Source organism: Ceratotherium simum, chromosome 3 (genome assembly GCF_057802395.1).
Source record: "Ceratotherium simum simum isolate JZ-2026a chromosome 3, ASM5780239v1, whole genome shotgun sequence".
Taxonomy (NCBI): Eukaryota; Metazoa; Chordata; class Mammalia; order Perissodactyla; family Rhinocerotidae; genus Ceratotherium; species Ceratotherium simum.
This window is the reverse complement of record NC_141902.1, coordinates 4,721,325-4,734,054: the sequence shown is the minus strand read 5'-3', so window position 1 is coordinate 4,734,054 and position 12,730 is coordinate 4,721,325. Positions and strand designations below refer to the sequence as shown.

At 35.4% G+C, this 12,730-nt stretch overlaps 1 protein-coding gene across 1 annotated transcript in view; it reads right to left on the bottom strand.

The window, feature by feature from the left end:
• Positions 1 to 12,730, bottom strand: part of MDGA2 (MAM domain containing glycosylphosphatidylinositol anchor 2) — a 791,668-nt gene that overhangs the window by 15,283 nt on the left and 763,655 nt on the right. The window contains exon 15 of the mRNA XM_004436360.3: positions 4,389 to 4,519. Within this exon, the coding sequence (XP_004436417.2) occupies positions 4,389 to 4,519 (131 nt within the window). The remainder of the gene's footprint in view (positions 1 to 4,388; positions 4,520 to 12,730) is intronic.

Genomic DNA, 12,730 nt, shown 5'->3' with positions numbered 1-12,730 from the left:
ACACCAGCAAAGAGACTTACAGAGATCTGCAGTGGGTACCCCCCCCCCGCCCCCCACCGAGTATTCAGCAAAGTACTGCTTAGGACATGAAGGTGAGGCAACTACCCAAGACCTGGGAAAGACCCGGAGGGGTGCATTGAAGGAAACAGTGCCCAGCTCACACAGGACTTGGAAATTCAAGGGGCATTGGGTAGAGAATTGAGAAGACTCTTGATTTAGTGAAAAATAATTAGCCCTATACCAAACACTACTCTAGTCTCACCTAACAAATCTTAAAAGCAACACCAAAAAAGATTAAACTGTTTCCAAGTAACTTAACTACATACCCAAACAAGCTCAAGAATATTTACAGAAACGCAAAAATATCCAGCACCTATCAAGGTAAAATTCACAATGTCTGACACCCATAATGGCTTGTAATGAGGAAAAAAAGATCCATCAATCAAAACCAACCAAGAATTGACACAGCTGTTAGCATCAGCAGACAATGACGTTAAAGTAGTTACTATAACTGGATTTCATATGTTCAAAACATCAACTAGAAACATGGAAAATATTTTCTTAAAAAAATCACAAATTGAATGTATAGAGATGAAAAGTACAATGGCTGAGATGAAAAATACACTGAACAAGAGGAAAACCAGATTAGACATTGCAGAAGAAATGATTAGTAAAAGTGAAGACAGAATAGAAACTATCCAAAATGGAACAAAAATGGAAAAATTTTAAAAATTAAAAAACATCAATGAGTTATGCGTATGTTTAAGGGGCCCTATATATGTGTAACGGGAGTCCTCAAAGGAGAGAAGGAGGAGCAAAAATATTTGAAGAAATACTAGCCGGAAAATTTCTAAATTTTATAAAAACTATAAACCCACATATCCAAAAAGTTCAATGAACCCCAAGCACATGAAAAATGAAGAAATCAACATAAAAGCACATCATAGTCAAATTGCTCAAAAACAGTGACAAAGAGAAAATCTTAAAAGCAACGAAAGAAAAGAGATGGAAAGAATTCATGTTCAGCAGACCCACACTACAATAAATGGTAAAGGAAGTCTTTCAGGCAAAATAAAATTGATGCCAGATGAAAATGTGGATCGACAAAAAGGAAGAAAAAGCACCAGAAATGATAACAACTTTGGGCACCAACTCCACAAACCCAGTCTGATTTCTCAGTTGGAATGAGGAGAAGAGCTGATTATAGTGGGGAGAGAAGTTCTTTAAGGTTTGGACCATTATACGTAAAGCTTTATTCATTTGAACATTCTTGAACATCTGCTTTGAACATTCTCGTACATCACTTTTTGTGAATTTAATATGTAAATCCCCGAGGCTGCAGAAAACTTGTCAATTGTAGTGAATTGTAAAAATGTTCTGCTCTGAATTTACACTGACCACATGCTTCCCAGTAACAAAAGACTACCTCACATCTTGAAATTCCTTCTTTTAATCAACAATTCTGGGAACAGGATGCAATGGACTTAGATGGGCCAAATCACAAAGAAAAGCAGTTTCTTTCCATCAGAATGCAACATCAAACTTGGAGCTGGCACTCAGCCTCTTGTCTCTTTCCCCTGTGAAACCCCTCACATCACTTATATCCAGGGAGGCATTCCCTTCAGGATTCTCCTTGTTGTAACATCCCGAATAAAGAATCCATTCACTTGCAAAAACAAAACAAAACAAAATCGATACTTTTTCTAATGTGAAAAATGATAGAATAAAAGAACTACTTCAATAAATTATATAATAATTTAATATCTGCCTGTAGACTATTTTATTAAATCTAAACAGTGAAATAGTTTTAGTTAAGATGGTGGTTTTCCCAATTTCCTTACCACCTTATGCAACTGTCTCAAGAGTGGATACTCTCTATGGTGACCAATCCACTGGATTCAACCTGCTTCCAATTTGAGTCTCACTGTCTTTAAATTCTCTGGGCACCAAACTGTCCTGGCTCTCATTCATTTTAACTCTAAAATATACTACTGAGGATCAAGTTCCTCTTCCACAAGTTATCTTAATGACTGGTCAGTGTTCTGCATGGTTCTGTCCTTTAATCAGTATTCAGATGTGTCACTTTTCCTTGGTAATATCAACCACTCTCACAGTGTTAGGGAGCACATACAATCTGATGACTCATAAATGTGTGTCCCCAAAGCTTCAGATAAACACGTGCAACAACCTCTGCACATCTTTAAAAGGATAGTCCACAGGCATTTATATTAACACTTTCAAAAGAGAAGTAACCATAGTCATCCCTGAAGCTTGTTTCTTTTCTTCTTTTTGTTATTTATGGTAATGTGTAACACAAGCATTACCCAAGATTTCCCAGTTAGAAACTTCCTAGTCATTTATGGCTCCTTCCCAAATTCCCAACATAAAAACGTTCTGGTGGTCTTTACACTTAAGTGTATCCTGAAGTCGTCCACTTCTCTTTATACCACTTCCCTAGTTCGTCCCTTCAACATCTTTCACGTGGATTTCACAAGTGTCCTAACTGCTTTGCCATCCTCTTTTTCCCACTTTGAACCAGTCTTCCATACAACAACCTGAGTCATGTACCATGTCATCCTCTGAGTAAAATCTTTCCATGACTCCCCACTGCCTAAGCTCCTTAGGTTCCTTAACCTCATCTCGCACCAGTCTTTGATGTATTTTTATAAACCAAGTTCCAGATAAACGTCTTTCTGTTTCTCTGGCACATCCTGTGGTACATGACCTCGATCTCTTTGTCCACTCAACTCTGCTGCAATATGAACACTGGCCCTTCTCCTGCTTTGCAACCCCTCTCGTCAGTTCATGTGTCAGCTCATACAGAAACTCTTCTTCACTCTCCCCACACTCTTCTTGTCAGTTTGCTGTGCTCACAGAACTTGGCGCTTATCTGTTACCGCAGTTATTACAGGATGTGATGTATGTGTTTAGCTGTGTATCTCTACCAATCTGAGGTAAACTATCAATTTTAAATCTTCTTGCCTAGCAATGTGCCTGGCACACAGTAGTAGCTCAAAAGTATTTATTGACCTGTTATCTATGACAATAAATGATTGTCCTGAAGGTGCTCAATAAATATTTATTTAATCGATGTCTGTAGCAACAAGGGATTATCCTGAAGGAAACATTAATATAACTATTCTCTTAAATACTTATTGTATATGTATTTGATTTAATAATTTTGTGTTGGCAAGGCAGTCACACAGGAAGCAAAAATACGTCTAGAAGAACACCAACTTTTTAGAAAGAAAGGCTCTTTGATACCTATTAAGTATGTACACTCTCATATTAAGGTTACTTTTATCAGTAATGCTTTGCAGTTCTGTCTTCCCAGTTTAATGATATGTTGCCATAGATTCAATTTTCACAACTGTATTTTCCTTCATAGAAACAAAATGATTCCCAGAGTCGATGATTTGAGTTGCTTTTATGTGTTTGTGGATAATCAGCTAGTTTCACTCCATTATTCATTACCATTGTGAACAACTGTATGCATTTTTATCATCCTGGTTAGAAGTACAATTTCTAAATCAAAGCCATTAGCATTTCATAGAATTAGAGAATTTTCTAGATTTGATTACAAAAAAAGGACATTCTACCAATTAAAAACTAGCATAACGGGAGCTGTCTGATTTTCTATACCCTTACTATATACGCCATGAAATGCATCCAAGAAATCCCCAGTAGGAAAAAAGAAACACTCAACCTGAGTATATAATATACATATATTACATATAGAGATTAAAATCACTAAAACTACATTATTTTCCCCACTGAAATAGCATCATTAAATATTTTCTGTAGCCATGCTGGCCATTGTTATAGTCATTAAAATTTCCACTATATATTTCCAGGTAACTCTCAATTTAATATAAGACACTTATTTCTATATAAAAACAATGAAAAATAACTTGTTTAAAGTTCTCTGACTTTGATGATCAACATAATAAATTATTACAACAGCATTACCTTGAAGAGACACATTTTGCTAAAGCATATAAAATTCCATCAAGTAAAATTCAAACAGATTGAGAATTGATTATCCTGCTTCCATAATATTATAAGAAGCCAAGTTGTTTGTCTTCAGGGAACAAAATATTACCATGTGATTTTATAGAAATGGATTACATTTTCTCCAGGCAAATCATTTGATTTTTGATAGACTATTATTCAAACATATTAGTTGATAGATGTTAATTAATAAAGGAAAAGGGCATTTTCTCTTTATAAAACAGCTTTTAGAATTAAAGTGAAAATTATGTGATTTTTGTGATGCTCATATCACAGAATTTCTGAATATTCATATTCTAATGTTTGTTTAAGGTCTTCCTTCAACATAATGCTCATGTGCAGCAATCTATGCCCATAAATGACTGCACTTTCCTTACCTGAAATGAAGTAATTGGATATATGTTAACATGAGCCTCATTCCATCGTTGTCCTTTGTTCCCACTGGAAGACCACAGTGGATTCTCTATGGTTGTCTGCCCTTTCAATCGTAGATAAACATTTAAAACACCTAAAAATAACAATGAAAGTTTATTTTGTATATTCGTTTTTGCTTCAAATTTGTTTCTCCTTGAGCAAACGGTTGTAAACTTTTAAAAATGAAATTTCGCAGAACACTCGAGTGTCTCCTTCTCTCTTCCCCTCTCATTTCCAATCTTGCTCTTATGACATTTGGCATATGTGTGGTAGGCCTCCAAAGATAATCGAGTCCTAATCCCTAGAACCTGTGAATATTCTCTTATATGACAAAAGGGGCTTTGCAGATGTGATTAAGTCAAGGATCTTGAGATGGGGAGATTATTCTGGATTTTTTGGATGGGTTCTAAATGTAATCACACGTATCTTTATAAGACGGAGGCAAGAGATTTGATACAGAAGAGAAGAAGGTCATGGGAAAGAAAAAGAAGATACTACACCAGTGGTTTTGAAGATGGAGGAAGGAACCACAAGCCAAAGACAGGCAGCATCTAGAAGCTAGAAAAGGCAAGGAAATGGATTCTCCTCTAGAGCCTTCAAAAGGAACCAGCCCTGCTGACATCTTGCTTTTAGCCTCATTATACTCATTTTGGATTTGTGTCCTCTAAAACTGTGAGACAATAAATTTGTGTTGTTTTAAGCCACAAAGTTTGTGGTAACTTATTTGTTACAGAGGGAACAGGAAACTAAGATGGCAAGTAATCCTGTACTGACTGACTTGCTCCAAGTCTGACTCTACTGTGTTGTCTTATACCATCATTAGCATCTCTTTTTCAGTTTATTTTCATCTGTCTCATTTTTCTTTTAAAAGAATTATTTGAAGATAAAATGAAAATAGCTTTTTCTCATGATTTGACATATCTCTGTCAACAGTTTCATGTCCTGCACATAGTAATAATAGTAGTGATGACAATATTAATACAAGATAATATATGTTGAATACTTACTCCAGATAAGGAATTAATCCTCTCAACAATCCTAGAAAGTACCCACCATTATCACCATGTTATAGATAGGAAAACTTAGAGTGGTTAGGCAATTGGCCCTATGTCATAGATCAAGAAACTAGTGAAGGCAGGATTTGAAACCAGAGGGTTTCAAAGTCTGATATCTTAATCACTAGGCGATCAGTATTTTAATAGATAAATTTTAAAGAATTAACTTTATTGAGGTATAATTTATTTGCAGTAAAATTCTGTCATTTTAAGTGTACTGGTCAATAACTTTTGATTGATACATACTACAGTGTAAGCACCACTCAATCAAAATATAGAACATTTCCATCTTCCCAGAAAGCTTGCTCACTTTCCTTTGCAGTTAATCTTCACAGCTCCTGTTCCTATGCCACAGGCAACTACTGATCTGATTTCCTTTACTAACTGATGATTTTTGCTTTTTCTAGAATTTCATATTAATGAATTATGCAGTAGGTACGTTTTTGTGTGTCTGGCTTCTTTCCCTCAGTATAATTCCTGTTACATTCATCTATTTTATTGTTAGTCTTTTTTTGTTTTGTTTTGTTTTTTTGGCTAAGGGAGATTCACCCTGAGCTAACATCTGTTGCCAATCTTCCTTATTTTGTATGTGAGCTGCTGCCACAGCATGGCCACTGACAAGTGGTGTAGGTCCGCGCCCAGGAACCAAACGCGGGCCGCCAAAGCAGAGCATGCTGAACTTAACCACTAGGCCACCAGGGCTGGCCCATTGTATTAGTTTTTTTAATTTTAGTATTTAGTTCATTTACATTTACTGTAGTTATTGATATGTTTGCAATTAAGTCTACTTTCTTGTTATTTGTTTTCCACTGGTCCCTTCTGTTTTTTATTCCTTTGTGGCTCCTTACCTTCTTTTCAGTTGATCAATTTCTTTTTGTTTAGATTTTAATTTATTTCCTCTACTGATTCTTAAAGCTCTATCTTCTTGTTATGTTTTAGTGGTTGTTTTAGGGCTAACAAAAAGCATTCATAACTTTTCATAGTCTAATTATAGTCAATATTTTATTCATTGTACTCACAATTCATAATTCATACCTCCTTCACACGTTCTACTATTACCTCCCCCTTTCATTTCAAACCTGATACTTCACTTCTACATCTCACTTCACAAATGTAATAATCTTACAACAGTATAATTTACCTGCCCCCTTTCTATAGTCATTAGTAATTATATCTTTTACTCTTGCCTAAATTATAAACCTCATCTTACAGTCGTTTTATATTTGAACAGACAGATGTATTGTATATAAATTATAAAAAGAAAGAAAATATAGTTTTAAAATTTTCCACTTATTTATCATTTCTGATAGTCTTCATTTCTACCTGCAGATCTGAGTTAGTATCTAGCACCATTTCCCTGTGACCTGAAGGACATCCTTTAGTACTTTATGTAGTGGAGACCTGATGGAGTAAAAGTTTCTCAGGTTTTGTATATAAAAATAGGTTCATTTCATGGGGCCGGCCCGGTGGCGCAAGCGGTTAAGTGCGCGCGCTCCGCTGCGGCGGCCCGGGGTTCGCTGGTTCGGGTCCCGGGCGCGCACCTACGCACTGCTTGGCGAGCCATGCTGTGGCGGCGTCCCATATAAAAGTGGAGGAAGATGGGCACAGATGTTAGCCCAGGGCCGTCTTCCTCAGCAAAAAAAGAAGAGGATTGGCGGATGTTAGCACAGGGCTGATCTCCTCACAAAAAAAAAAAAAAAAAAAAAATAGGTTCATTTCACTTATGTTTTTGTGAGATTTAGGATTCTGCCTGTTTTTTCTTTTCCCCAGTACATTAAAGGTGTTATTCTATTTTCCTCCGTACACCATTGTTTCTAGTGTGAAGTCAGCCACCATTTTCTCTTTGTTCCCCTGTATATAATATGTTTTTCTTTCTCTCTCAGGCTGCCTTTGAGAATTTCTCTTTTTCTTTGGCTTGCAATAGTTTGATTATAATGTGTCTAAATATCATTCTCTTTATCTTGGTATAGAGTTTGCTGAGCTTCCTTTAGCTTTTCTTTTATTTTTAAAAATATTTTTCTTCCTCATCTACTTTCAGTCTCCAATTATACATATGTTATGCAATTTGATATTCTTCTACAGGTCACTGAGGCTGTGTTCATTTTTCTTCAATCTTCCTCCTTCGTTTCTTAGACTGGAAAATTTTGTCTGTCCTCAAGCTCATTAGGCATTTTTTCTGCCTTCTCCAGTCTGTCATTTAAGCCCATCCAATGAATTTTTTGTTTATTTTCATTTACTTTCCAGTACAATTCTTATTTGGTTCTTTTGTATAATTACACTTTTCCTGCTAGATTTCTCTGTTTATTCATTAAGACTATATTTCCTTTGATTCTTTTCCCATATTCTCTCTCATGTCGTTGAACATATTTATAATACCTTTTTTTTGTTTTTGCTCAGTAAGATTCACCCTGAGCTAACATCTGTTGCTAATCTTCCTCTTTTTGCTCGAGGAAGATTGGCCCTGAGCTAACATCTGTGCCCGTCTTCCTCTATTTTGTATGTGGGTCACCGCCACAGCATGGCCGCTGACGAGTGGTGTAGGTCAGTCCCCAGGAACCAAACCTGGGCTGCTGAAGCGGAGCATGCTGAACTTAACCACTAGACCATGGGGCGAGCCCCTAAAATACCTTCTTTAAAGTCTATCTGTTAAGTCCAATATCTAGCCATCTTTGGTTTAGTTTCTATGGGTTGATTTTTATTTTTTCATTGATTGATTGTTTCACTTTTTTCATTGACTATGGATCACATCTCCTTTTTCTTTGTATATCTGGTAGTTTTCATTGAATAACGGGCATTGTGGATATTGCATTACAGAGACTTTAGATCTGTAACGTTTCCTAGAGGGCAGTTTGTTTTAGCAGACTGTTAATTACTGACTGATCATGCTGAACTTGTACAGGCACAGTTTTACACTATTGATTAGATCTGTGAAAAGCCCCAATTCTTGCCCTAGACTCTAACTTTGTGGGATTCAATCTCCAAATCTCTCTACTGTAGAGATCTTGTTGGGACTGTGATTCAGACTTTTTAAGGAAAGGTCTAGAGAGGATAGCTCTCCAGAGCATAATTCTAACTACTAACGGAGAGGCTCTTTGGTTTTTTTCATGCAGCCAAGGGCTTTCATGATATCTCTTCACTCTAAGATGGCTTCAACTTCAATACTCCCTGCTGCTCTTCTCCAGGACTCCTTGGCTTCTTTCTTCTGTTGCCAACTCCATAAAAGCTGCTATGTTGCTATCCTGTAAGTCTTGTGTTTTTCTAGTCTTATGCAAGTACAGCCTAGCCTTCAGGCAAAGCCTCATAGGGAACCCCATACAATGTGACTTTTAGAGTCAACATTGCACACCTCCCTTCTTTCTATTACTCTGACTCACAGACTCTAACACTTCAGCTGCCTAGTACTCTGATCTCTGCCTCCTCAACTCAGTGGGACCTCCACTTTCTGCTTGAATTTCAGGGCTCTGAGACAGAGCTAGGAAATTGTCCCCAGGCAGAGAAGAGACTCCCAAGGAGATCAGCTCATTAGTTTCTCTTTTTCCCACAGATCTCAGTCTTTCCCTGCCCTGCCTCTTTTCCATTTTCTGAAAACAGTTACCTAATATATTTTGCCAATTTTAACAGTTGTTTATAGCAATAGGACTTACCTGGAAGCAGTTATTACTGTATGGCTTCAAAACACCCTTGTTTTGACAATTTTTACAGGTAATCGTGTTATTACTAAGATGTTTATATATATATATATATATATCTCTCACACATATCTTCCACATAATATATATTGGTTTATGTGAATATTGCACATAAACACTGAAAAGCAGAAAACAATATAAAAACATTATTAAATTGATCACGCAGAGGCAGCTTCCTTAATATTTTGGTGTATGTTGCTTCAGTTTTTTTTTTAAAGGTATATTTACATATATACAGTTACATGGTATAAAGTAGTTTATCCTTCAGATTTTTAGAGCAATTTTGCCTAATTATTTACACATAAGACCACGTGTATTCATATTATACACAAATGTATAAATACAAATACCTAAATTTTAAACAACAACTACAAAAAACTGCGTTCTTCCTATCACAGCTGTCACTCACCAGCTGGATGACCTTGGCTTGGTCTCTTAATCTCTGTGCCTCAATTTCCTCATCAAGTGATGATGATAATGGTAACTAGCATAAACTTTTTGTGAAAAGTAAAATGAGTTAAAGTATGCAAATCAAGTATTATGTCTCATACATAGTCTTCACTCTATTTCACTATTACCTATCAAGATATTCAAATATTTCTCTATTGATTCAATAGATTATATGAGTACATTTCTTAATGCTGAACTATTACTATATTACAGAAATAAATTTTACTTGATAATGGACTACTACTGTCTTATTACGGTTGATTCAATTTGCTAGTGTTGTATTCAGGAATAATGCGGTATATTTATACATAACATTCTCCAGTTTTCTTTTTTGTCTTATCTTTCTATGTTGCATGTTCACTTTTTGCTTCAGAATTTATTATCTTCTATCTTTTTCCCTTTCAATGGAAGAAATAATCCCAGGCTTGTTCTCCATAGTACTGATTTTATTGTCCATGGTGTGGATTCCGTTCTTTTGTTTCTAACGTCATCTTTATTTGACTATTGTGTTATTTATGATGTCACATTCTTTTCTGATCTCATCAAGCTCCTTTTTATTTCAGTCTTTTATCCAGTTCTTTCTTTTTCTCGGTCCACTGTTGTATCATTCTTATCTTTCATTGTTTATAAAGTTCATATTCTGATGAATTTTATTGAAAATATAAAGCATGTACTGTACAAATTTTACTTTCCCCTGAATTGTCATAAGTTTTTTTCAACAATATGTGCTGATTTTACTACGTCCATGTTAGCCTCTTTTTATACTGTGGAATCTTCATTGGAGCCTTATTTTCTCTGTCTCTCATTTTCTTCCCCCTTATTCATCCTTAAATAAAGCTAAGTGATCCTACAGTATTTTTCCCAAAACCACTAATGGGACTTCATTTATGCACAAGATGGGTGTGAATTTTGTTAGCTCCTCCTCTAAGATCTAAATCTGCAGGGCAGATTAATGTGAGGTTTCACTACTATATCAAGATTCAACAATATGAGAATAGTGGAAAACTATTTATTCCTTTGGAGCATTTTAGAGTTAAACTTTCTTGGATTTTCCCACTGTGCTTGGTGAGCCATTGTGGCAGAGAGTAGCTTTCTGAATCCATCTTCCTATTTTCTTTTTTAGCTATTCGACGTACCAGAAAGTACATTGCTCGTTAGTGCTGGTACCTTGTACATCAGAAATGCAACCTTGTGCCATATGGAAAAGCCACTGCAGGACATACTTCTGTGTGATGTAACTGTGTTATATTTTTGGCCATTAATCTACAACAGAGAGGGATTCCAAGGAAATCAAGCTCAAATAAATAATAAATTGTATTAAACATTAAGTAAAATGATAATACTGTTTTGAACCTGCTAGTTGTCATTGGACTAACAAAGTGTTATGCAGCATACATCTTTCATAAATTATTTGAATAAACAGTCTGTGTGTGATTTAAATAAGAAAAGGGCTCCTCGTCTATTCCATGGCCTACCTCTACACAGCCCATGGCTCTATTAGTGGTAACTGATTGGGCTGAGCTTTGATAGTCTCTACTGATTTCTCGTTAAACTGTACTGCTTTTTCAGGAATGAAAGTATCAGTTATCTCCTTTCTTTGTCTTTCTTAAATGTAACACCTTGCTCCTCTACCTAGCAGAAGTCCTTCAATAGCTTGCAAGTAAAGAATGAAAGACAGTCTCTCTAAGCTACCAATGCAGCTCCAGTTGTTCCAGGTTTTTAAAACTGCCCGTAGATGCTTCAATAACTGTGAGGTGCTAACATAAATAGATAGCAGTGAATGAATTACCATTTTATATGGAAGTCTTGTTTCTCTTGCGTAGCATGGCCTGTTATTTTGATTGAAATGACAGGAATCAATCTTGTCATCAAATCAATATATGGAAATTTTTGTTAAACGTTAACAAAATGATAATACTTTTTTTAGACCTATTAGTTGTAATTAGGCCAACAAAGTAGTGTGGACTATATGCCTTCTAGAATTTACTTAAAGTAATAAATACACGCTTTAATGAAACACATACTAATATATATGCTTACTATTATTATATCAATAATGATAGGTTATTATAACAATATTGAATATATTTTTTCCCAGGGAATATGCTTTGCCTGTGATCATGTTTACATTTTTTAATTAACATTTTCTTTTTACATATGTAATATAAATTCAAATTTGAATTGCTTCAATTTATGTTTATTGAATGTATACTATGTGAAAAATATTTGTCCTAGTTCTAAAGAAGCCAAGTCTGAATTATCCCACATTGAGTTAGTTTTTGAATAGATTTTATGAACTATATTCAATTGTGGCTAGATTTTATTTTAAAAGGCAAGTATTACTTGTTTTATAAGAAAAAGACACTAGAAGTGTAACTGATTGAAATAAATCCTTTCTAATACATTTTAATTTAAATATCTTATTCTTATGTACATAGTATTAATTATATCCCATTATCCAAATGAACGAATACAAACTATTGATTCACCATTCTATTTTAGAAATGATGACAAAAGCAATATTCATAAATAAATGCTTTTGGAAATTTTTTCAAGCAAGTTTCCAGTTTTTAAGTTTATAAAAGAGAATTTAGTGCCAAAAGTTATATAAACTTATGTTCAGGTCATTTTGGTCAACAGAACCTGTGAAACAGAATAAAGTGACTCGAGAGAAGCTAGATTCCGCAAAGCTGATTCAGCACATTATTACAGTATTAGAACAAGAAAACTCCATATTTTCTTGTGATGATGGATTGTGTTAATACTCTTTAAAAGTAATTTTAAATCCTCAAAGGCACTGTGTTTATGCTTTAGTAGATACCGGATATCAGCAGGTATGAATTTAACCACTCTCAAGGATTTTCAAATGCTATGTGGCTCCATGACACAAGTTTGAAATTGCTCAGCAAAACCTTACTGTCTTTTTCTTCCGCTTGGTTTCCTAACTCTCGTCTGATCACTGTTCCTCAACAGTCAGCTGCTAGAGCTAGAGAGGGCTTCGCTCATCTCACGCTTAGGGAGTATAATCAGAAAGGCCAAATGACTCAGGGGCTGTATTAGCTCACGAGCAGTGACCGAAGTGTTGGGGTTATCCATGGCATTACGCAATGG